This window comes from Convolutriloba macropyga, chromosome 2 (genome assembly GCF_964194025.1).
Source record: "Convolutriloba macropyga chromosome 2, txConMacr16.3, whole genome shotgun sequence".
NCBI lineage: Eukaryota > Metazoa > Xenacoelomorpha > Acoela > Convolutidae > Convolutriloba > Convolutriloba macropyga.
The window spans coordinates 41,770,558-41,794,923 of record NC_134469.1 but is presented as its reverse complement, the minus strand read 5'-3'; the positions used below and the strand labels follow the sequence as shown (position 1 = coordinate 41,794,923).

Sequence of the window (24,366 nt, the reverse complement as noted above, 5' to 3'; positions counted from 1 at the left end):
TTACTAAAAGAAAAACTAGAATGACGCTTTTTCTGCTCAATTAATGATTCCTGCATAGCCTGATTTTGAAAACGGTCATTTATTTAATGACTTGATATTAAGAGAAGTCTTTTATTAGAGAAGTGAAATCTGACCAATCGAAAGCTTTCTTTCCTTTCCTAAATGGATGGATTCGGATGAACTCTTACTACGGATCTCATTTTTCTCCTTTTACTTATCGCATTTTCTTTGGAAATTTTGCCCGTTTTTAACCCAAATCATTCAAAAACTGACTAGCTAGATGTTTCTACCTTCCATTGTTCATCGCTTTTTGTATTCTTCATTCGGAAAGCCTTTTTAACTTCTTATCAATTCATTTTTCGTCATATCTATTCTTCTTATCTATTCATTTTTAGTATAAAATTTATCAGTCGCAAATATCCTCAACTATTACCAAGGAAATCTCATACTGCATAATACTATCCACCATATTACAATGATTAAAATTGTGGAAAAGTTTAGTAACGTCCGGAGCTGACAAAAGACGGTTTGATAAATTAACAATATGCTCAAAACTAACGCAATGACTTTGAGACTGAAAGTGAGCATTTTGATCACTTTGGTCACGTTAGTTACAGCGGTGTCCACTCCTGATCAAACGTCTGCGAATGTTGAACAAACTGAAGAAGAACAAGAGGGTGACTTCCACGGATTAGAATTGACCAATAGGATCTTGAGATGGGTAGTGTTTCCATTGGTAGTATTCCTTGCTGCCTCCTGCAACTACTTTATTATTTTCACTGTATTTGACCTGGGATTGGACAGGGCCTGCAAAGTGCTTATGGGGAGCGTCGCAGTCACCGACTTCATACAAATCTTTTCAATCATATAGTAAGGTTTTATTCTATTGCTGGATGTTTTCCGTTTGTGCCTCTCAGCTTAGAGGGTGCAAGTTATTTGCAACCCCCCGGCGCATATGCCATATTTTTACATAATGCTTTATTCTGTAATGGCACGTGCGTTGTAATTGGGGGGTGCATAACGTACTGTGGGAGCACAAACGGAAAAGATCCGTATTGCTTTTTAAATGTTTTTTATGTCGATCCCGCTGGTTAAAAAAATTATTAGCAGTTATACCCTTGTCGAGACCCTTGTCGCCCGACATTTGTTATGCAAAAAACTTTTGCTCAAATCTACTACCTGTCCTCAACTCTGGCTGAAACTAAAAATACCGTCCTCCAATACCGGCAAAAAATACCGTCCTCCAATTAATCACAGTCCTCGACTTTAGCTCGATCTAAACATTCGTCTCCGATTTTAGCGCAAAAATGACAATAAATTGACAGCAAAAATTGATGTGAATTATGAGATATTGCATTGAACACGAGTACTTAGTTACAGTCATCACCAAAAAAATAAGCTGAGCATTAGCTTTAACTGCTCGAGCAAAATTGCTAAGCTTTTAGACGCCCCGCTCAACTTGTTGCTATTTGCGGCTATTGCTCTGCTGCTGGGCTTGATTCGCCAGTCAAACGATTGTGTCCTTGGATGAAAAAAATTAATCTTAATCTGGACTAAAAGAGATTTATGGAAGTAATTTAGTTCAGATTATGAGGAAGGTTTAATACCGTTTAATACCAAAGACATGATTAACCGTTTGACCTTAAAGACGACTGAAAACTTTTAAAAAAAACTTGAGAAAATTGATAAAATTTCTTTTTAACTTGGAAACAAATTGACGTTTTTTTTACAATGGTTTACCTCTATATGTAATAAACATGTTTTGTGGAGTGACAAATTTTATGGAAGATAATAAAAACATTTATCTAGATAGAACAAGAAAAAGTGTGACTGTTTGGTTTAAGAACACAATTGAGGAAACAACACTAATGCAAAAATCACATTGTTTTATCATTGATAACAGTATTTGAACCCAGTTTTCGAATCAAAATTTCGAACATAGTGCCCATCATATATCATAAATGTGCAAACAAAATTAGTAAACGATAATATCTCAGAAAACAAGTGCCTCTTTTTGTTAAAAAATGTGAACATTTAAAAAAGTTTTTGGAAAGAAAATGAAGAGAGATCTAAATTAAAAGGTTTTCCATGCTTTTTCTTCCATTTGAATTCTATTTTCTAATGTATTTTTGGCTGTCGTTTGTTAGAGGCGATGGACATTTGCAGTTTGCAGAATTACCAACGACTTCTTAAGTTTTATCATTTAGTATAACGAAGATTTTCTTTTTTTAAACAGAACGTACGCTTCTAAACAGAAAAAAATACAAAAATCTTGCGCTTACAAAGCGAACAAACCAGAGTTGTAATACCTAACGTATCAAAGCGTTCAAAAGCTCCATCTTAAATATACCGACAATTTGATATGTTAAAACTTGAACGCACCAATAAATATAAGTAGTTTTTGTTCGGCCGTTTTGGCTACGGTCGCTCAATCCCATGAAAACACATGAAGGAGAATTTTAGGGAAGGTTGAGAAATTAAGATAATATTACTTCTAAAATATGAGCCATTAGATTGAGTCTCAGTTTACGAATGAGATAGTTTGAACAATTTAACGATGCGTAGATAGTGAAGATTAGTTTAATTAATGGTTTCTAACTCAAAAGAAGTTTGAGATGTTGATCGAAAATAATAAAATTCTTCTTGATTGTCAATAAAAACTTCAATTATCTCCGAATCTCGGGTTTTTTGCATCAATTTTTTTCTCTCTCTCTCTCTCTCTCTTACTCTTCTCTCTCTCTCTCTCTCTCTCCCTCTCCCTCTCTTTCTCTCGATCTCGATCTCTTTCTCTCTCTCTCTCTTTCTCGCTCTCTCTCTCTCTCTCACTTTGTTTTTTTTCGTTCTCTCTTTCTTTCTTTTTCCTTCTTTCTTTCTTTCTTTCTTTCTTTCTTTCTTTCTTTCTTTCTTTCTTTCTTTCTTTCTTTCTTTCTTTCTCTCTTTCTTTCTCTCTTCTCTTTCTTTCTTTCTTTCTTTCTTTCTTTCTTTCTTTCTTTCTTTCTTTCTTTCTTTCTTTCTTTCTTTCTTTCTTTCTTTCTTTCTTTCTTTCTTTCTTTCTTTCTCCCTGTGTGTATCTGGTTGTTTGTATAAAGGCCATGAGTTCCAGTTTTCTAGGATTTGAGTCAATAGTTAAAAGATTTTTTGATTTTGTTTTAGACCTTTTTGTTTTAAATCCAATGAACTGTTATAGCAATTGACTAGATTGAAGTCGATTGCTACTGTAGCCTACGGGTTTTTTTTCGTAAAACATTCCATAACATTTTTGAGCAAGATTGATTTTTAAAATTGTCTTCTCATTGAAATTGTCTTCGTCACTCACTTTTTATATCTAAATTGAGAAGGTAATTTTTGTGTTCTTTTAATGCTGTCTCATTATTAACTGTAGTCTCATCAGATGAATGTTTCATTGCAACTTGTTTTTAATTAGATTTTTGCTAACAGTTTTTAATTAGATATTACTTGTTAGTGAATAAAAATAAAATTTCGAATTTTTTTAGTTTTTTGTTATTTGTTGTCTCAATAAAACAGGTTTCAATTAGCCAATATAACGGACTACGTCGGACATGTGTTGTGGAGATTTTCAATCGAAATAGTGATTTCAATTCATAGCTAATGTAGTTTACTACGAGACGAATTTTATGGTCTGAACATTAAGTGGGAACTCACATTACCGAACCTCCTTGTTTGTGTTGTGATTCGTATTTCTATTATTCGAGCTCTAAATCGTTAGGAGATAAAGTACGAAAATTCCAAAATTAGCTTTAATCATTTGAGAGCAAAGAAGATATGCTTTCATTGCACGAAATAAATTGACCGGGCACATTTTTGTCCAAATGTCATACAGCCGAACTTTTGAGATATCTAAATAGCTATAAATTTTGACAAAACGTTTGGTCAACTTTCTCAAAAGTGCCAATTTTTGACCAATGTTTGCATGGTGATTAGGTAGAATTCTATTTTTCAATTTACATGTTCTCAACCAAAACGCGAAACTTGACCTAAACGTTCTATCAATTTCCCCTCTAAAGAATAAACAATGTAGTGGCCAAACATTTTTTTCTTCGAAGTTCTGAAAATCTCTTGAAGCCTCTTTCGCTACATCTCAAATGCTTCCGAACGTCCCAGAAATGATTATCACATACTGACCAAATTCAAATTGTTTTAATTTAGCAACCTTGCTGCACGATTATCTACCTGTTTCAGTGTAAAAGCGTGGGCTCTCTCCACCTTCGGTTGTAAATCATCTGTATTCATGTCTTTCTTTGCATCCCATCTCACTCAAAATCAGCTCGCGATCTTCAACGTCGACCGTTTTGTAGCCCTCACTCGGCACATTTGGTACGCGCAAAATCTCATGCACAACATTTACTACTGTCGAGTTGTGTTTATCCTCAACATCGTTCTGTCTGCCCTTTTGAATATCCCCACTGTGTTCGTCTCCTACTACGACCCGATGTTGAACAGATGTACGGTTCAGGATAACGCCACTGTTTCTCCCTTCATCATGCCCGTTTTGGGCATTTGGGCCGTGTTCTACATCGCAGTGCCACTTCTAGTCATCATTCCCACAAATATCTACATATCAACCAAGCTCAGGTTTGTGTGATGGATTTTTATACCCGAGTCGAGGTATCAGCAACATTGCAGAACTTCTTTAGGAAAAAAATGCTCCGAGTCGAGGTATCAGCAACATTGCAGAACTTCTTTAGGAAAAAAATGCGCCGAACAAAATGAAAATATGTGAGAAATTTGCTGAATGTTGTGAAATGCACTGGATGCGTTGACAATTCATAATTTTTTTAGCGCATCTGTTTCTTAAATTTTAGCGCATTTTCAGGAAATTTCTGACATATATGTAGCTTGTATTCAGCACGTTTCTTTCATAAATTTTATGCTTTCTTGTCAAAATCAGCCAGAAATAAGACCGTCTGACGGGGTTAAGAACTTTGAACCTCACTACTCTGTGTACACTTCTTTTGCGAAAAACTGTTAAACATGGCCCGAGAAGTATTCCACCTGGAAAAAAAACAAGACGACTCTTGCGAGTCTGTCCGTAGCATAGAAAGTTCCAACATACCTGTCATAGTTGAAAAAAAAGAAACTTTTAAATTCTGCCAGAAAAACCGTTGAGAGTATCCGAAAGCAACTTGTAAGAATTGAAGAAACATAGTTGTACTGTTTGAACCAAAAAAACATGCCGTCTTTTTCAAAAGAACAAATTGTCGAAAGATAAGCGTAGTCTAATCTGGAAGACACAGAAAAACAGTACAAACACATCCACAGCACACATTACACAACCAAACGCCAACACATGAATGCAAAGCCCAATACCAAAAAAACACTTTAAATTTTGTTTTTGTCAATTGGTCAAAACTCAAGGTTCGTCACAGTTCATTTAGATCTTTTTTGCCGCTTTTTCTATAAAAGTAAATTCGATTTGTTGAGGCAATTGCATCGTTAACTGTAATTTGGACACTAAACTTTGAAACCTAACTTTTAAATGTTTTTTAGCATTTTTTTTTTCAATTTCGATATTTCATGAGCACAACGTGACAATTAAATTGTCAAAATCTGGCAGAAATGTTATCCTCTACCTTTAAAAACAGAGGTCTGGCATTGGACACATTTGCATTAAATATTAAAAATTTTTCTTTCTTTCTGACATTTTTTGCGTTGTGCCTCTATTTGTGTCTAATGTTTGATTGAACTATCTCACTACTTACTATCCCTTTCTTTCGCTCTCATGCACGCAAACCACACAAATATTAAAAAACGCACATCCATAAATATACGCACATGAGCTCGCACACACACACACAGACACATAAACTAGCATATACACAAGCATATACAAACCTCACCACCAAAAGAAATATTTTAAAAACTTTATCATTGACCTGCAATCATTACTCAAAAGTATCTATCGTTTTTATATGAATTGACAGCAGTTTTTTGGAAAACAGGTGTAATTTTTTTTACAAATGTGTATCGGTAACCGTGGAAATGACAGCGAAATCCGATTTGAACTTTCCTAAGTTTTTCGAATTTTTGTTGTCATTTCTGATATTTCGAAATCGTAAGGCAGCAATTGTTTTTTTTTCAAAATCTGGCAGATATGATATCAGCGAGATCAACAAGCAATTACTTTTAGCATTGGGCATGTTCAAATCCACAATTTGATGTAATTTTTAAGCTATTTTTTATTTTTCTTTGTTATCTGCCAGTTTTTGTTGTCTGCTTCTATTCGTGTTTAACATTTGAAGGAACAATTTTTCTCACACCAAATTTCTCGCCATCTCACTCTTACACACATTTTACAAACTTTGGAAAAAACACGCATCCGTTCATACACAGGCGCGCATGAACATACAAATTGTCATATTTGTTACATATATGCAAAGATAACCATCAATCAGAAAATTTTATGCTCATTGACCCAAGGCGGAAAATGGCAATTTTGAGTTTAGGCATCATCGAATTTTGTGGCTCTGAAACGTATCAAGAACTCTGATTAATAACAGATCTCAGGGGATTTTAAAAGTAAGTGAAACTGTTTACTGATTTTAGTTGATAACTATTGTTTTAATGACTTTGAAATTAATTGTTTTTAAAATATAAAAGCTAACCTTTTTTGTACCTATTTTTTAGTCTTATTTAGTCTCATTCAGATTTCACATTTTTCAATATTGATGTTAAAAGAAAGCGCAAGTGATTATAATTTTGTTTTAATGTGTTAGATTATGAACTTAATGGCGTTGACGACGTCTTCTAGCGAACTTTAAACAAATTTTTATGTTTGTTGTTTGAAATGGTCGTTTGTTTCTGTAGACTCACGACATCGTTTTGATAATGACAGGTGTCATCATCTTCATATTGAGATAAAAAGAAGCTATTTTTTATTTTTCTTTGTTATCTGCCAGTTTTTGTTGTCTGCTTCTATTCGTGTTTAACATTTGAAGGAACAATTTTTCTCACACCAAATTTCTTGCCATCTCACTCTTACACACATATTACAACCTTTGGAAAAAACACGCATCCGTTCATACACAGGCGCGCATGAACATACAAATTGTCATATTTGTTACATATATGCAAAGATAACCATCAATCAGAAAATTTTATGCTCATTGACCCAAGGCGGAAAATGGCAATTTTGAGTTTAGGCATCATCGAATTTTGTGGCTCTGAAACGTATCAAGAACTCTGATTAATAACAGATCTCAGGGGATTTTAAAAGTAAGTGAAACTGTTTACTGATTTTAGTTGATAACTATTGTTTTAATGACTTTGAAATTAATTGTTTTTAAAATATAAAAGCTAACCTTTTTTGTACCTATTTTTTAGTCTTATTTAGTCTCATTCAGATTTCACATTTTTCACTATTGATGTTAAAAGAAAGCGCAAGTGATTATAATTTTGTTTTAATGTGTTAGATTATGAACTTAATGGCGTTGACGACGTCTTCTAGCGAACTTTAAACAAATTTTTATGTTTGTTGTTTGAAATGGTCGTTCGTTTCTGTAGACTCACGACATCGTTTTGATAATGACAGGTGTCATCATCTTCATATTGAGATATAAAGAAGCTATTTTTTATTTTTCTTTGTTATCTGCTAGTTTTTGTTGTCTGCTTCTATTCGTGTTTAACATTTGAAGGAACAATTTTTCTCACACCAAATTTCTTGCCATCTCACTCTTACACACATTTTACAAACTTTGGAAAAAACACGCATCCGTTCATACACAGGCGCGCATGAACATACAAATTGTCATATTTGTCACATATATGCAAAGATAACCATCAATCAGAAAATTTTATGCTCATTGACCCAAGGCGGAAAATGGCAATTTCGAGTTTAGGCATCATCGAATTTTGTGGCTTCTTTAATCTACACAATCAGGTTTTTTGTGCTAACTCAAATTAAGACCTGAGCAAATCACAATTTATACTTAACAATTGAAAAATCTAACAGGAAATGAGGCTTAGATTTATTTCAATAATCATTGGAGAACAATAGTTTTTCTGAAACGTCAAACATCTGCTTGAAAATGCCTGAAATTGAGTTTTCAATTTTTTTTATTGTTATATCTAGATCCATCGAAAAGCAGGAAATTGTTGGCCATCTTTGGGCCACCACTAGGCAAACTAATTACTCAGTACTGTAAAACAAATGATTTGTTTACTAATGAATAGATACCTAGAAAAATTTTGCCAACCAGTAAAAATTGAAGAGATTTCATTCTCAACGGTCACATAGAAGCATCACTCCGCATAAAAAATGCAGAATGAAAAGTTTCTAGTAAAAAGGAAAGAAGAGCTATACCAAATTTTCTGCGAACATTTGACTGATTTTTGTTGTTAACGTTCTTATTTCCCGTTTTTTTGCAATTTTTGTAAGTTTTGCAAAATTATTTGTCGTATTTGCAAAATTAGTTTCGTTGATTTTACTTCTAAAAACAGAAGAGTGCTGTTGAACTGTTTAATCGTTCTGAACAATCTTCGTTAACACCCAAGAAGGTGAGTGTTATTTGTGCATTCTCTGAGGGTGTTCTTAAAACAAAATCTGGATGCTTTTTTGCTAATTTAACTCGATATATATATATATATATATATATATATATATATATATATACATATATATATATATATATACTGACTGCATAACTGCAGGTCTTCGAGGCTTCCTGTAGGGGAACAAACGAACCAATTTTGTGATTTCGTTGACAGCTGAGTATTTTTTTGACATTGAAATCAAATGTTTTGAAAGACACACATAGACGTATTGTTTATTTTTGCAATTTATGAACATTTTTGTCTACTTGCAGCCTAGTCTAATAACACATATGGTCGCATATCAAATTATTGTTGCTGGGAAAATGAATAATTGAAAATATTGATTGATTTTAGTGCATTGCTTATTGCTCTAACGGCTTGGACACCGTTTTTTCGCAAAATATATTTTTTTAATTTTTTTGTTAGCTGTCGCCGTTTTTGTAGTCGTATGAAAATTTCTGGAAAATTGCAGTTCCTAGAGCCTTTCTATCGTTGAGCGAAAGAACCTATTTACTGATTTCAGTTGGTAACTCACGGCTTTGACATCATTTTTGGACAAAAAATTAATATATTTTTGAATTTTCGTCTATTTGTCGTCCTTTTTGTATACGTATCAAGAACTCTGATTAATAACAGATCTCAGGGGATTTTAAAAGTAAGTGAAACTGTTTACTGATTTTAGTTGATAACTATTGTTTTAATGACTTTGAAATTAATTGTTTTTAAAATATAAAAGCTAACCTTTTTTGTACCTATTTTTTAGTCTTATTTAGTCTCATTCAGATTTCACATTTTTCAATATTGATGTTAAAAGAAAGCGCAAGTGATTATAATTTTGTTTTAATTTGTTAGATTATGAACTTAATGGCGTTGACGACGTCTTCTAGCGAACTTTAAACAAATTTTTATGTTTCTTTTTTGAAATGGTCGTTTGTTTCTGTAGACTCACGACATCGTTTTGATAATGACAGGTGTCATCATCTTCATATTCAGATATAAAGGAGCATAAAACTATTCAAGAATTGAGTTGATGTCTAATGGTTTTCAATATTTGAAATAAGTTGTATTCCAAAAACAAACGTACTTTTTTTTAACTTAACGAATTTTGATCATTTTTTTTACTTGTTACTGAGTCTCTTCATGGACTGTTCCCATGTTTTTTGTAATGAAATACAAACAAATTTGTTTAGTTTAGGTTACCAATTTGGTATTATTTACCTTTGCAAGTGATTTGAGCAGGAAGCAATTTTATTCATAGACCAACTATTTTTTGATCAGTATGTGAGATTTAGGGACAGTTTTTTGTATATTTTTCTCTTTCGGTAGATTATTCAACCAATAAATAAGATTAGCGGTTTGGAACATTATGTGAATATTCGCATCACTGAGCCTCCTCGTTGAGTGTTGTTTTTTTAGTTTTATTAGTAATTATTTTTGTTTTAGTGTTTATCGGTAAAATATTTTACCAATAATTTTAAAAAGTTTCAGTTAAATAATGGGAAAAAAACCAAGAACGTTATCAATCCAATAAAAATTGATTTGACTGTGTTTAACTTGTTTCATCTTTTAAATTGACAATTATTTGAAACTATGTTGAAGCTGTTTCATTTTCCCCGTCGGAAAAATGTTGGGACTCTTGATAGGCTCTCTCTGAGAGATAACTCCTTTAACCAATTCCTCGACATCGATTTGAATATAATTATTAACGTTGATCTATCTGTTGCGCGTTTGAAGTTGGTTCTAATCAGTAAAAGAAAAATGGAAAAGAAAAGAAAAGTTAATTCAATTGGAGAGTATTGGACAACATTTCAAACAATCTTATCCAATTACAATCCAATTAGGAGACAAAATGAGCATAATTACTCTTCAAGTCTATGCTCATCTAAGCAAACAAAAACTAACATACCCAAGATGAAATGATGCCATTCTGCTGAAGCGCATTAGAAATTTAGTAATACAGGGTAAAAACATCCCTATTATCCTTAATATAAAGCCCACTCATTTTTGATATATGTGCCTTCACTTGTTGAAGAATAAAACTTTGAATTTTTTTGGGTAATAAATTGAGTTGTTTTAGCCATTTAAATATTCTTTTCAGCAAGTTAGCTTTTGATGATTTGTTTTTTGTAGTTTTTGGAAGTTGGGAGAAATAAGTCTCGTTTCGTTTTTAACGACTGCTAAGCTTTGCGGAATTATTTATTGCAGCAGAGATTCGGACCTTAATTGTTTCAAAAAGTTTTAAACAAGCTCAATCACGTGAAATTCTTATACATTATGTATCTTGTTTTCTTTTAAATTAAGACCTAAAAACTCTTTTTTGGAAAAATGCTCGAACGATTTTTTTGGACTTTATCGTATTTTGCAAAGTCTTTTGGCTTGTTTCGATAGATTAAAAAACAAAAGTTATGATCGACTTGGCAAAAGAGTTATAAAACATTAGAAGGCATTTTCTTGGATAAAAATGCCGTACCCGATACATTAGTCCAAAAAAGTTGTTAGGTTTTTAATAACAAATTCAACGTGATCACAGAATGTTAAGTTTTTTATAAATGTAAATTCCTAAATAATTACATGATGTTTTGGAATCCAGAGCATTGTCCTTGAGTCTCCATGCTTGTTTTTCTGGGTTTCCCAAAATTTTAGCTTCACATTTGTCATGATTAATTGTTAATTAGTATTAAGTCGGTAGAAAATTTTTTAACGTCCATTTGTAGAAGCAAATCATTGTCACTACTGTTATTTACAACAATAGAATCGTCTGCGAACGTTTTTAAAGTGCTTTTCTTTCAAACTGTAGAGAGATCATTTATATACAATATGAACAAAAGAGTGTGAGCTGTCAGAAAGTTAAAAGATGTAAAAACTCCAAGCCTCTTTTTTGCTGGAGAACTAAGCGTTTTAAAATACACGTGAAGTGATTCTATTGAAAAGGTAGCTTTTGATATTATTATGTTTTTTCTATTGCAAAAGTAGATCGTTTACATCAAAATCTTAAAAAACATATTTAAACAAAAATCTATACACTTTTTGCGTTGAGAGTTGTCTCTGATCAACTAGAGTTTTCAAGTTTTTTTTCGGATGTTATGCCTAGATCCATCGAAAAGTGGAAATAGTTGACCAGCGTTGAGCCACCAATAGGCAATCTAATTAAACAGGGCTGCAGAGGCCGCTCTGGCCTGGACACCTGGATCTGTGTATAATTTCATTGATATCATCCTCCTATGTCTTTGTAAATGATATAGAATGGCCAAGATTGGCAGTAGTAGAGGCTAAGCAAGACGGGGGGTGGGGGTAAAAGGATGTACCTATGTATTAACATTAGGTATAGCCTCTTTTCATCCAATTTCCAAAGATGTACCTAAAAAGAGAGAGTGAGAACAATAGACCTGTCATCTTATCGTAATTACCCAAGGGTAATTATCTTAATTACCCCCAGGGAAATGCATCCAGTTTTCCGCTTTAATGCACTTCAGCTAATCTTATCTACTTAGTAAAATATACCTGCAGAACTTTTACTTTCAAACTTTTCATTTACGCATAATTTTGTCAATTATCCATTTTTTTTATTTTTCGATTATTAATGATGTTTTGTTTTCAATAATTTCAAATTATCGGAAGTTTTTCACAAAAACTTCTTGAAAGTTTTTTTTTTGAAAATTCCAATTTTTCAATTTTTTTACTTAAGATGTGAAAGCATGCAAGAAACCGATTTTTTGGCATTTTATTTTGGTAGTTTCTGGATTTTTTTGCGGCAGTTTTTAGTTTCAAAAACCCCAAAACCGAAAAAAAATTCATATAAAGTTGTTCTAATAATCGGTTAAAGTTTTTCTTAACGCTGATTTTAATGAAAAAAACTAAAACACAGAAAAGCATCACTAAAAATTTTTTTGTTTTTTTTCAGTTTCAGATTCTGAAATTTTTTTTGGTTGAAAATGTATACTACAGTGCAACTTTAGAAGGAATTTTTCGAAGTGGAGTTAATGGTGGTAATTTCACGGTCAATTGTAGATTATGGGTTGGGTTTTTTTTGTAGTTTGAGTTTAACAAACCTCAAATTAAAAAGTAATTTCTTCGAGAATGGTATGCTACATCAACTCTTTATATGTTGTTTTTAACAAAGCATTTTATGGCGATTTTCTTAACCTAAGAAGTTACACTTTTTGGTTTTTCCGAAGTTTCAGCTTCTGAAAACTGAAACCTCAAACTATTTTTTTTTGGAATTGTGTGTTACAGTACATCTTTATAGCATAATTTTTAACGCAGCATCCAATGGACATAGTTTAAAAGTCGTGAAAAGAAGACGCGTTTGTATTCTATGAAGTTTTAGATTCTGAAACCTGAAACCTCAAACATTTTTTGGAATTGTATGTTAAAGTACATCTTTATAGCATATTTTTTAACGCAGAATCCAATGGACTTAGTTTAAATGTAATGAAAAGAAGACACGTTTGTATTTTTTGAAGTTTTAGATTCTGAAAACTGAATCCTCAAACATTTTGGAATTGTGTGTTACAGTACATCTTTATATCGTAATTTTTAACGCAGAATGCAATGGGCATAATTTCTAAGTCATGAAGAGAGGACAAGTTTGTATTCTTTCCGAAGTTTCAGATTCTGAAACCTGAAACCAAAAAAAAATTGTCAAAAAATAACCAAGTCTTGAAAACAATACCCAGTTCTTGCCAAAATACCCAGTTCTTGGAAAAAATACCCAATTATTGCCAAAAGTTACCCAATTATTGCCGAAAAGAAATAATTATTGGCAAAAAAAATCCCAAATTCATGAAAAACAAACACTCCACTGTTGTGAAAATTTCCCAACTATTGCCAACAGAGCCCAGGTCTTCGTGAAAAAAACCCAATTCTTGACTCAAAATATCCAATTATTGTCAAAAATACCCAAATATTTCCAAAAAAATGACAAACTGTTGCCAAAAAAAGACAATTATAGCCCAAAAACATCTGTTTCTAGTCCAGAATTACACAATTCATAGCAAAAATACCCAATTATTACTAAAATATACTACATTTTTGCCAAAAATACCTAATTTCTGCGGAAAGAAACCCATTTCTAGCAAAAATATCCCAATACTTGCCACACAAAGAGACACAAATCTCGCCAGTAATAACCATTTTCACCACAACGTAGCAAAATTTGGTCAAAAAATACGCAAATTGTAACCAAAATAACAAAATTTTATCAAATATTTATCTGAAATATATCAAAAATTAGACAACCTTGCATCATCTGTTTTCCTCTAAATTTTTACTAACAATCCGATTATTTAGTGACCTTAAAAATATCATCTTTGAGAACATCTTTTTATAAAAACCAGTTCATCTTTTATAAAAATGAATCTTCTCAGGTGATCGATATAGGTTTAATGAGCACAAATTTGTCACGATTTATTTGCTATTTTACAGAATTAATCGTTGAATGTTTGAGTTCAATCATAGTAATTTAACAATTACGTCCTATTATCTTCTCAGTTACGAACAATTAGCTGATCTCATTTTTTGTAAGAGGGTCCGTAAACTCTTTGAAACAAAATTTATTCCAGCTAAGTTATATGATTGCTACAATTAGGGAGAGCTAGGTATTGTATGGGGTCACTGAATTCATGTGAACAAAAAATAATCCTTACTGCTTACAATATTATTATTACTTTATCGAAGCATACACAGCTCACGTGATTGAGATCGAGGTCTTAATCATAATAATGTAGTAATTACGTCACTATTGCGTCATAATGATGTCATTTTTATTGTATTTTACAAACAAAAATTCAACTAATTGATCTTATTTCCTTCTCTTTAACAACACAGCTATAGTTAGCTTTTTTAATCTTTTTCGGAGACAATTTGAATCTCCTTTTCCTACAAACCTATGTTGTCAGTTATAAACCTTTCAGTGGACATTCTTCATCTCTATTACATCTTTCTATTTCCAATTCCAGGTAAGTCACCTCTGTTATAAAATGTGAAAGCAGACCAGAAGAAACGAATAAAGGGCTATTATAATCATCGTACTCTTTCGCAAATAGCATATTAATTTTTCAGAGAGAACGATTTTGGAATATCTGTCACTTCACTTCTTTCAGGAATTCAATCGTCTTCACCCGAAAAAGCCTGGAATAATGATTATCAAATCTGTGAAATTGAACGAAAATCTTAAGGCCCACTTCTTCTTCCCCGATTTCAATGAAGATGTAGCAATTATAAAGGAGAGGAAGACGTGCTTCAGCTGGGTAGCTGATCCTCCATTCTCAATTCCGAGGCAGCTTCTGGTCTTCATTATTGCAATCGAGAATTTGCCTGAAGTCTCTGTTCCATATAAACAGACAACTGTAGACTTCTACAAGAACCACATCGAAAACAAAACCTTACAAATCTCAGACAACATGGAACTCAGCAGGTCGGTCCGTGCACAAAATTCTGTGATTATGAGTTGTCCTAGAGACCAATGTATGAAAATCAATTGGGATTTTTTGCGGAGGAAAGAAAACTTAAATTTCTCTGGTGTGTGTCTGACGAGTATGACAATTTGCAGGAGCAAAAACCTGATCGGGATTGTGACGAGTGGGAAAATGGGTTATTGACAGAGAGTATTATCGCAAGTACAGAAGAAGAGAACGCACTTAACCCCAAATTAGCCAACAAAAAAGTCTGACAAGGCAGTCCCCTATTCTGGTTTTTCTACCGAAACTGGACAAGTTACAATGAAAGAAGTACAAGGAGCATCGACTGTTGAAAATACTTCATTCAAGTCTGCCAGAACCATCCTTAGCACTGTAGTCAATGATTACCCAGATTATCAAGATCATATTTTATCTATTGAAGCAAGTGAAAAAATATCTGAAGAAACTTCCCTCAAATCTGAGCAATCAGCGTCTTGTACAAAAAAGACTGTCAGGAGAACGGCTCCTGTTGTCAATAACCCTGAGAGAGTGGGAAGTAAAAATCCAGATGATGATGAAAATGAAGAACTTGATGTTTTTTTTATTTTTCTGTTTGACTATTTTTCAATTTTTGAAGTTTATTTCATGTAAAATTTTCAATTTTGTTTTTTTTTAAAAAAATGTTTTACCAGAATAATTTTTCTTTCGAAAATGCCGTTTTTTACATAAGGTTATTAACAAAAAATGCAATTTGTGTTGTTTTTCATTTTTCTAGTTTTCCTTCTTTTCTGTTTTTGAAGTTTTTTATGTAAATTTTTTTTTAATTAGTTTTTATTTGAAAAAAAACCTGTTTTAATAGAACAATTTTTCTTTTTAAAATGCCGTTTTTTACATAATGTTTTTAACAGAAAATGCAATTTTTGTTGTTTTTTCTTATTTTTCAGTTTTTGACTTTTTCAATGAAAAATTTTTAATTGAATTATTTTTCTTAAAAAAAATGTTTTTTAATAAAATATTTTTTTTTCAAAAATGCCATTTTTTACATAATGTTTTAAACAAAAAAATGTAAATTTTGACGTTTTATATATTTCTGTTCTTCAATTTTTCATTTTTTGAATTTTTTTCATACAAAATTTTCAATTTTATTATTTTTTTTAAAAAAAGAAAATGTTTTACCAGAATATTTTTTCTTTCAAAAATGCCGTTTTTTACATAACGTTTTTAACAAAAAAATGCAATTTGTGTTGTTTTTTAATTTTCTATCTTTCCTTTTTTTCTGTTTTTGAAGTTTTTTATGTAAAAATTTTGTTTTAATTAATTTTTATTTGAAAAAAAAAATGTTTTAATAGAATAATTTTTCTTTTAAAAATGCCGTTTTTTACATAATGTTTTTAACAGAAAATGCAATTTTTGTTGTTTTTTTATTTTTCAGCTTTTGACTTTTTTAATTTTTAATTGAATTATTTCGTTTAAAGAAAATGTTTTCTGCTAAAACATTTTTTTTCAAAAATGCCGTTTTTTACATAATGTTTCTAACGAAAAATGTAAATTTTGATGTTTTTTATGTTTCTGTTATTCCATTTTTCGGTTTTGAAGTTTTTTTCATGTAAAATTTTTAATTTAATTATTTTTTTAAAAAAGAGCATTTTTTTCTAGAACAGTTTCTCTTTCAAAAATTTCGTTTTTTACATAAGGTTTTATACAAAAAATGCAACTTGTGTTGTTTTTTTCCATTTTTCCTTTTTTGTCTGTTTTTGAACTTTTTTATGTAAATTTTTAAGTTTAATTAATTTTTTTTGAAAAAACAGGTTTTACTAGAATAATTTTTCTTTCAAAAATGCCGTTTTTTACAAAATGTTTTTAACAAAAAATGTAAATTTTGATGTTTTTTTTATATTTCTGTTTATCCATTTTTCAGTTTTTGAAGTTTTTTCATGTAAAACTTTCAATTTAATTATTTATTTTAAAAAGATAATGTTCTACTAGAATATTTTTTCTTTCGAAAATGTCGTTTTTTACATAAGGTTTTAAACAAAAAATGCAATTTTTGTTGTTTCTTTTTCTATTTTTCCTTTTTTAAATTTTGAAGTTTTTTCTTGTAAAATTTTTTAATTAAATTATTTTTTTTGAAAAAATTTTGTTATACTAAAACAATTTTTTTCAAATGTCGTTTTTTACATAATGTTTTCAACAAAAAAAAGTAAGTTTTGATATTTTTTTTATTCTATATTTCCATTTTTCAGCTCTTGAAGTTTTTGCATTTTTTTACCGAGGTCGAAAATTGTAAAAATCAATTTATTGCAATTATTACAAAAATCAATTATCTATTACAATTATTTATTACAAATTGTTACACTTATTGATAAAATCTGCGGAAATCTATAACAAATCAAGCTTTTGATGACAAACTTATTTCTTTTGTTTTTTCATTTTAAACAATTACATTTTTATTAATATCATATTTTTCTTAAGAAATTCCAATTTGGCTCTTGGCGCGCCCAACAATCTTTTATTTCTGAACAACATCCCTAGATGCACGCTAGGGATGCTTGAAGTCAACAATTGTCACCCAGCGACAACGGTACCCCGGGGTTTACTCTGAAGTATGTTTGTCATGAGACCATGAGTAAATTGGAACTTCTTAAGAAAAATATGATGTTAATAAAAATGTAATTCTTTAAAATGAAAAAATAAAAGAAATAAGTTTGTCATCAAAAGCTTGATTTGTTATAGATTTCCGAAGATTTTATCAATAATTGTAATAATTAGTAATAAATAATTTTAATAGATAATGAATTTTTGCAATAATTGTAATTAATTGATTTTTACAATTTTCGACTTCGCTAAAAAATTTGCAAAAAACTTCAAGAGCTGAAAAATGGAAATATAGAATAAGAAAAAATATCAAAACATACATTTTTTTGTTGAAAACATTATGTAAAAAACAACATTTGAAAAAAAATGTTTTAGTATAACAATATTTTTTCAAAAAAAAATAATTCAATTAAAATTTTTACAAGAAAAAATTTCAAAAACTTAAAAAAGGAAAAATAGAAAAACAAAAAAACAGCAAAAATTGCACTTTTTGTTTAAAACCTTACGTAAAAAACTACATTTTCGAAAGAAAAAAATTTTCTAGTAGAACATTATTTTTTTTAAATAAATAATTAAATTCAAAATTTTACATTAAAAAACTGCAAAAACTGAAAAATAGAATAACAATAATATAAAAAACATCAAAATTTACAATTTTTGTTAGAAACATTATGTAAAAAACGGCATTTTTGAAAAAAAAAGTTTTAGTAAATAACCACTTTTTTTAAAAAAAAATAATTCAATTAAAATTTTTTCGTTAAAAAAGACAAAAACTGAAAAATAGAAAAACTGTTAAAAACATTATGTAAAAAACGGCATTTTTAAAAGAAAAATTGTTTTATTAAAACATTTTTTTTTTCAAATTTAAATTAATTAAAATAAAAATTTTACATAAAAGACTTCAAAAATAGAAAAAATGGAAAAATAGAAAAACAAAAAACAACAAAATTGCACTTTTTGTTTAAAACCTTACGTAAAAAACGACATTTTCAAAAGAAAAAATATTCTAGTAGAACATTTTTTGTTTTTGAAATAAATAATTAAATTCAAAATTTTACATTAAAAAAAACTGCAAAAACTGAAAAATAGAATAACAGAAATATAAAAAACATCAAAATTTACAATTTTTGTTAGAAACATTATGTAAAAAACGGCATTTTTGAAAAAAAAAAGATTTAGTGAATAACCATTTTTAAAAAAAAAAATAGTTCAATTAAAAATTTTTCATTAAAAAAGACAAAAACTGAAAAATAGAAAAACAGAAAAAAAAACAATGAAAATTGCATTTTCTGTTAAAAACATTATGTAAAAAACAGCATTTTTTAAAAAAAATTGTTTTATTAAAACATTTTTTTTTCATATAAAAATTAATTAAAATAAAAATTTTACATAAAAAACTTCAAAAAAAGAAAAAATGGAAAAATAGAAAAAAAACAACACAAATTGCATTTTTTGTTAAAAACCTTATGTAAAAAACGGCATTTTTGAAAGAAAAATTATTCTGGTAAAACATTTTCTTTTTTAAAAAAATTATAAAATTGAAAATTTTACCTGAAAAAAACTTCAAAAATTGAAAAATAGTCAAACAGAAAAATAAAAAAAAACATCAAGATTTACATTTTTGTTAGAAACATTATGTAAAAAACTGCAATTTTCAAAAAAATATTTTAGTAAAAACATGTTCAGTTCAAAAACAATAATTTAATTTAAAACTTCACATCAAAAAACTTCAAAAACTGACAAACGAAAAAATGAAAAATAAAAACATTCTATAAAAAAACGACTTCTTTTTATTAAAAAATAGGATAGTAAATGAATAATTTTTTTCAAAACAGTAAAAAATTATGCAAAAGGTTTTCAATTTATTTGAAAAAAATTGTATATTCTCTACTTAACAATTTGTATGAGTATCTATATCTAAAAATTCTTTGCCAAAAATTCTTCTTCAAAAAGACCAGGTATTCTATTATCAAAGGCAGTATGCTTATTGCAACATTCTCTTGGGAAAACTTGCTGCTGGATTTTGCCTTAAAGTTTTCACTGCAATCGCTTTGCATCATCCAGTATCAGCTGCCGGGATTGTTTTGCAGAGGCCAAAATAACCCCGCGTTTTTGAAAAAAAAACAGATATTACAAAAACGCGTTTTTCGTCGTTAACCGCCACTTTTGAAAAAAACAGATATTACAAAAACAAGCATTTTTTGACATACATTTTAATTCAAAATTGAACTCTAAATAAAAGTTGATTTCAAAAATGCATTTTTAAAACTCAACTGAATTATAGTATCAAAGTATCAATTCAAAAACATACTTGAAATTCAGCTTTTTCTGAGCGTAAAAACAGAAAATTACAAATTAACTAGTCAATTAGTCATCCCAGGAAATACTAGTTTTAGATCTCAAATTATACCGGAAATATAAACAAATAATCAGTGAAAGAAATAAGGTCTTAGCCTGCTAGTTTAGTTAGTATACAACTCAGCAGCTCGTCTCAATTTGCGAAATGGAGGACACATTTTGTCTTCGCTTTCATCACCATCTGGATTTTTGTTTCCCACTCTCTCAGGGTTTTTGACAACAGGAGCCGTTCTCCTGACAGTCTTTTTTGTACAAGACGCTGATTGCTCAGATTTGAGGAAAGTTTCTTCAGATATTTTTTCACTTGCTTCAATAGATAAAATATGATCTTGATAATCTGGGTAATCATTGACTACAGTGCTAAGGATGGTTCTGGCAGACTTGAATGAAGTATTTTCAACAGTCGATGCTCCTTGTACTTCTTTCATTGTATCTTGTCCAGTTTCGGTAGAAAAACCAGAATAGGGGACTGCCTTGTCAGACTTTTTTGTTGGCTAATTTGGGGTTAAGTGCGTTCTCTTCTTCTGTACTTGCGATAATACTCTCTGTCAATAACCCATTTTCCCACTCGTCACAATCCCGATGAGGTTTTTGCTCCTGCAAATTGTCATACTCGTCAGACACACACCAGAGAAATTTAAGTTTTCTTTCCTCCGCAAAAAATCCCAATTGATTTTCATACATTGGTCTCTAGGACAACTCATAATCACAGAATTGTGCACGGACCGATCTGCTCAGTTTCATATGTTCTGAGATTTGTAAAGTTTTTTTTCGATGTGGTTCTTGTAGAAATCTACAGTTGTCTGTTTGTATGGAACAGAGACTTCAGGCAAATTCTCGATTGCAATAAAAAAGACCAGAAGCTGCCTCGGAATTGAGAATGGAGGATCAGCTACCCAGCCGAAGCAAGTCTTTCTCTCCTTTATAATTGCTACATCATCATTGAAATCGAGGAAGAAGAAGTGGGCCTTAAGATTTTTGTTCAATTTCACAGATTTGATATTCATTATTCCATGCTTTTTCGGTTGAAGACGGTTGAACTCTTGAAAGAAGTGAAGTCACAGATATTCCAAAATCTTTCTCTCTGAAGAAATAATATGCTATTTGCGAATGAGTACAATGATTATAATAGTCCTTTATTCGTTTCTTCTGGTCTGCTTTCATATTTTATAACAGAGGTGACATACCTGGAATTGGAGATAAGAAGATGTAATAGAGATGAAGAATGTCCACTGAAAGGTTTAAAACTGACAACTTAGGTTTGTAGGAAAAGGAGATTCGAATTGTCTCCAAAATAGATTGAAAAAGCTAACTATAGCTGTGTTGCTGAAGAGAAGGAAAAGAAGCACAACGAGTTGAGTTTTTGTTTGTAAACTACAATAAAAATGACATCATTATGATGCAATAGTGACGTAATTATTACCTTATTATGATTAAGACCTCGATCTCGATCACGTGAGTTGTGTATGCTCCGATAAAGTAAGAATAATATCGTAAGCAGTAGGGATTATTTTTTGTTCACATGAGATCAGTGACTGACCCCATACAATACCTAGGTGTACCTAATTGTAGCAATCATATGACGTAGCTGGAATAAATTTTGTTTCAAAGAGTTCATTGACTCTCTTACAAAAATTGAGATCACCTAATTGTTCGTAATTGAGAAGATAATAGGACGTAATTGTTAAATTCCTATGATTGAACTCAAACATTTAACGATTAATTCTGTACAATAGCAAATAATTCGTGACAAATTTGTGCTCATTAAACCTATATCGATCATCTGAGAAGTTTCGTTTTTACAAAAGATGATCTCAAAAGTTGATGTTTTGAGGTCACTAAATAATTGGATTGTTAGTAAGAACTTAGAGAAATACAGATGATGCAAGGTTGTCTAATTTTTGATATGTTTTAGATGAATATTTGATAAAATTTTGTTATTTTGTTTACAATTTGCGTATTTGTTGACAAGATTTTGCTACTTTGTGGTAAAAATGGGTATTTCTGGCGAAATTTGTGTCTCTTTGAGTGGCAAGTATTGGAATACTTTTGCTAGAAATGGGTTCCTTTCCGCAGGAATTAGGTATTTTTGGCTAAAAATGCAGTATATTTTGGTAATAATTGGGTATTTTTGCTATGAATTGTGTAATTCTGGACTAGAAACAGATATTTTTGGGCTAGAATTGTCTTTTTTGGCAACAGTTTGGCCACTTCGAAAAATTCCTTCTAAAGTTGCACTGTAGTATACATTTTCGACCAAAAAAAAATTTAGTTTGAGGTTTCAGAATCTGAAACTACAAAAAACAAAAAATTTTTAGTGATGCTTTTCTGTGCTTTAGTATTTTTCATTAAAATCAGCGTTAAGAAAAACTTTAACTTATTATTAGAACAACTTTATATGAATTTTTTTTTCGGTTTCGGGTTTTTGAAACTAAAAACTGCCGCGAAAAAAAAACAGAAACTACCAAAATAGAATGCCAAAAAATCGGTTTCTTGCATGCTTTCACATCTTGAGTAAAAAAATTGAAAAATTGGAATTTTCAAAAAAAACTTTCAAGAAGTTTTTGTGAAAAACTTCCGATAATTTGAAATTATTGAAAACAAAACATCATTAATAATCGAAAAATAAAAAAATGGATAATTGACAAAATTATGCGTAAATGAAAAGTTTGAAAGTAAAAGTTCTGCAGGTATATTTTACTAAGTAGATAAGATTAGCTGAAGTGCATTAAAGCGGAAAACTGGATGCATTTCCCTGGGGGTAATTAAGATAATTACCCTTGGGTAATTACGATAAGATGACAGGTCTATTGTTCTCACTCTCTCTTTTTAGGTACATCTTTGGAAATTGGATGAAAAGAGGCTATACCTAATGTTAATACATAGGTACATACTTTTACCCCCCCCCCCTGTCTTGCTTAGCCTCTTCTACTACTGGCTTCTCAGAAACTTCGGGGGCTTGCTTAAATGTTTGGAGCAGTTATATCTCTGGCAAAGGATATTCCATCTAGACAAGAGTTGTCGAAAACTTAACTTGCCTGGAATTTATTATGCTTAGGAGACGCCATTCTGTCAATGAGCAAGAAGGCCAATTGGCAAATTTTCACCAACAAGAGACAGAGATCATGTTCACTAAGGGTGCAGCTGCGTGTGGCATTTCATTCACAGTGTTCTCCCTCCTCACAACAATGTGTGTGTCAACAAATGCAATGATCTACAGAAATGTGGTGCTGGTGGGCAGGAGTGACTATGTGAGACACCTCTTCTTAGATCTGGCAGCCGAGGGATCCTTCATCTTCACCTACCTCAACATGACTGTCGCATTCGCCACTTTCACTATTCAGAGTGAAACGTTCAGAACAGCTCTCATGCAGAGGAAGCGAGGAGAGGAAGTTGAAATGACGGCGACCAGGCCAAGACATGCAACTTCTTGACACCATTAGCAAATATTTGAGAAATAAAATGAACCCGATAAGCCTCTGTTCATGATAGGACTCAATGGATATTGATAAGATCTTGGTAAGAGATACCGTTCCTCGAAACACGTGCAACGATCTTACCAGCTATAGTAACCATTTCCAAGGTTTCATACAAGGTCAATATATTATGTCATACAAATGATAACGAATTGTCTTGTACGATCCTTGTATAGATTCAAAGACATCATACATGACCCTTTCAGAAAAATTAGAAATTAGTACACAATTAAAAGTTATTTGTGCTTCCTCCACCCTCCAGCTAAGAGGACGCATATTATTGGCACCCTTCAGGTTTACCTGCCATGATTAACTATGAAACGGTACGTGCTATGCAACGGGGGTTTTTTGACATAAGGGGGGTCACAAGAGAAAAAGAGCAGATTTTTGTATGAAATCAAGGACAAATGTATGACAGGAGACCCGGGTTTGTCATTAAATGGCGTTTTTATACAACGAATATTCTGAAGGCCTTTTTGAGATTCTGATGTTCTGACGTCAGTGGACTGAACAGTAGTTCATGACACCGTGCAATAAATTCAGTGTGGGGGACACATATATTAGGATGGGCTAAGGGAATAAAAATCAATTTAAGTTTCGAAAGCCATTATTAGGAGATCAAAAGAATAAGCGAATTTTGGCGCAAAAAACCAGAGTGTCTCCTAGCCCTCCGGTATTTACTAAATGGCAGTATCGCGTACTATTCTGCTATAAAACCAACACACCAATGTGTCCTGCGAATTTCAAAAACGAATTGTTATTCGATCAATCGTCATGTAAGTAGCTCAATTTTTTTTCATTATGTCTTACTACTAAGTGTTTCAATTATCTGAAATCGCCAATCTAAACAAAATTGTCATGTCAATATTAATCTAAAATCAATATCGATTTCCCAGAGATTAATTATCAACATTCCAAAATTGGCAACAGAATTTCATGCTGGGTCGAATTACAGTCGCCATTTAGTTGATCGTTCAAAAATACCCGTC

General features: G+C 31.0%; 1 protein-coding gene across 1 annotated transcript; it reads left to right on the top strand.

Moving 5' to 3' along the window:
* The first annotated feature begins 304 nt into the window (after positions 1-304).
* Positions 305-23,537, top strand: LOC142335278 (uncharacterized). The gene is made up of 3 exons (XM_075383710.1): positions 305-870; positions 4,201-4,593; positions 22,960-23,537. Exons 1-3 carry the CDS (start codon positions 545-547, stop codon positions 23,333-23,335), a joined length of 1,095 nt encoding a protein of 364 aa, XP_075239825.1. The 5' UTR covers positions 305-544; the 3' UTR covers positions 23,336-23,537.
* Positions 23,538-24,366: the final 829 nt, after the last annotated feature.

Bases quoted from the DNA above. Each gene is read 5' to 3' on its own strand.
- LOC142335278 (XM_075383710.1), top strand. From the start codon at position 545: ATGCTCAAAACTAACGCAATGACTTTGAGACTGAAAGTGAGCATTTTG. The intron at 871-4,200 runs GTAAGGTTTTAT...TACCTGTTTCAG, and splicing joins CAAATCTTTTCAATCATATA to TGTAAAAGCGTGGGCTCTCT. The intron at 4,594-22,959 runs GTTTGTGTGATG...TATTATGCTTAG, and splicing joins TACATATCAACCAAGCTCAG to GAGACGCCATTCTGTCAATG.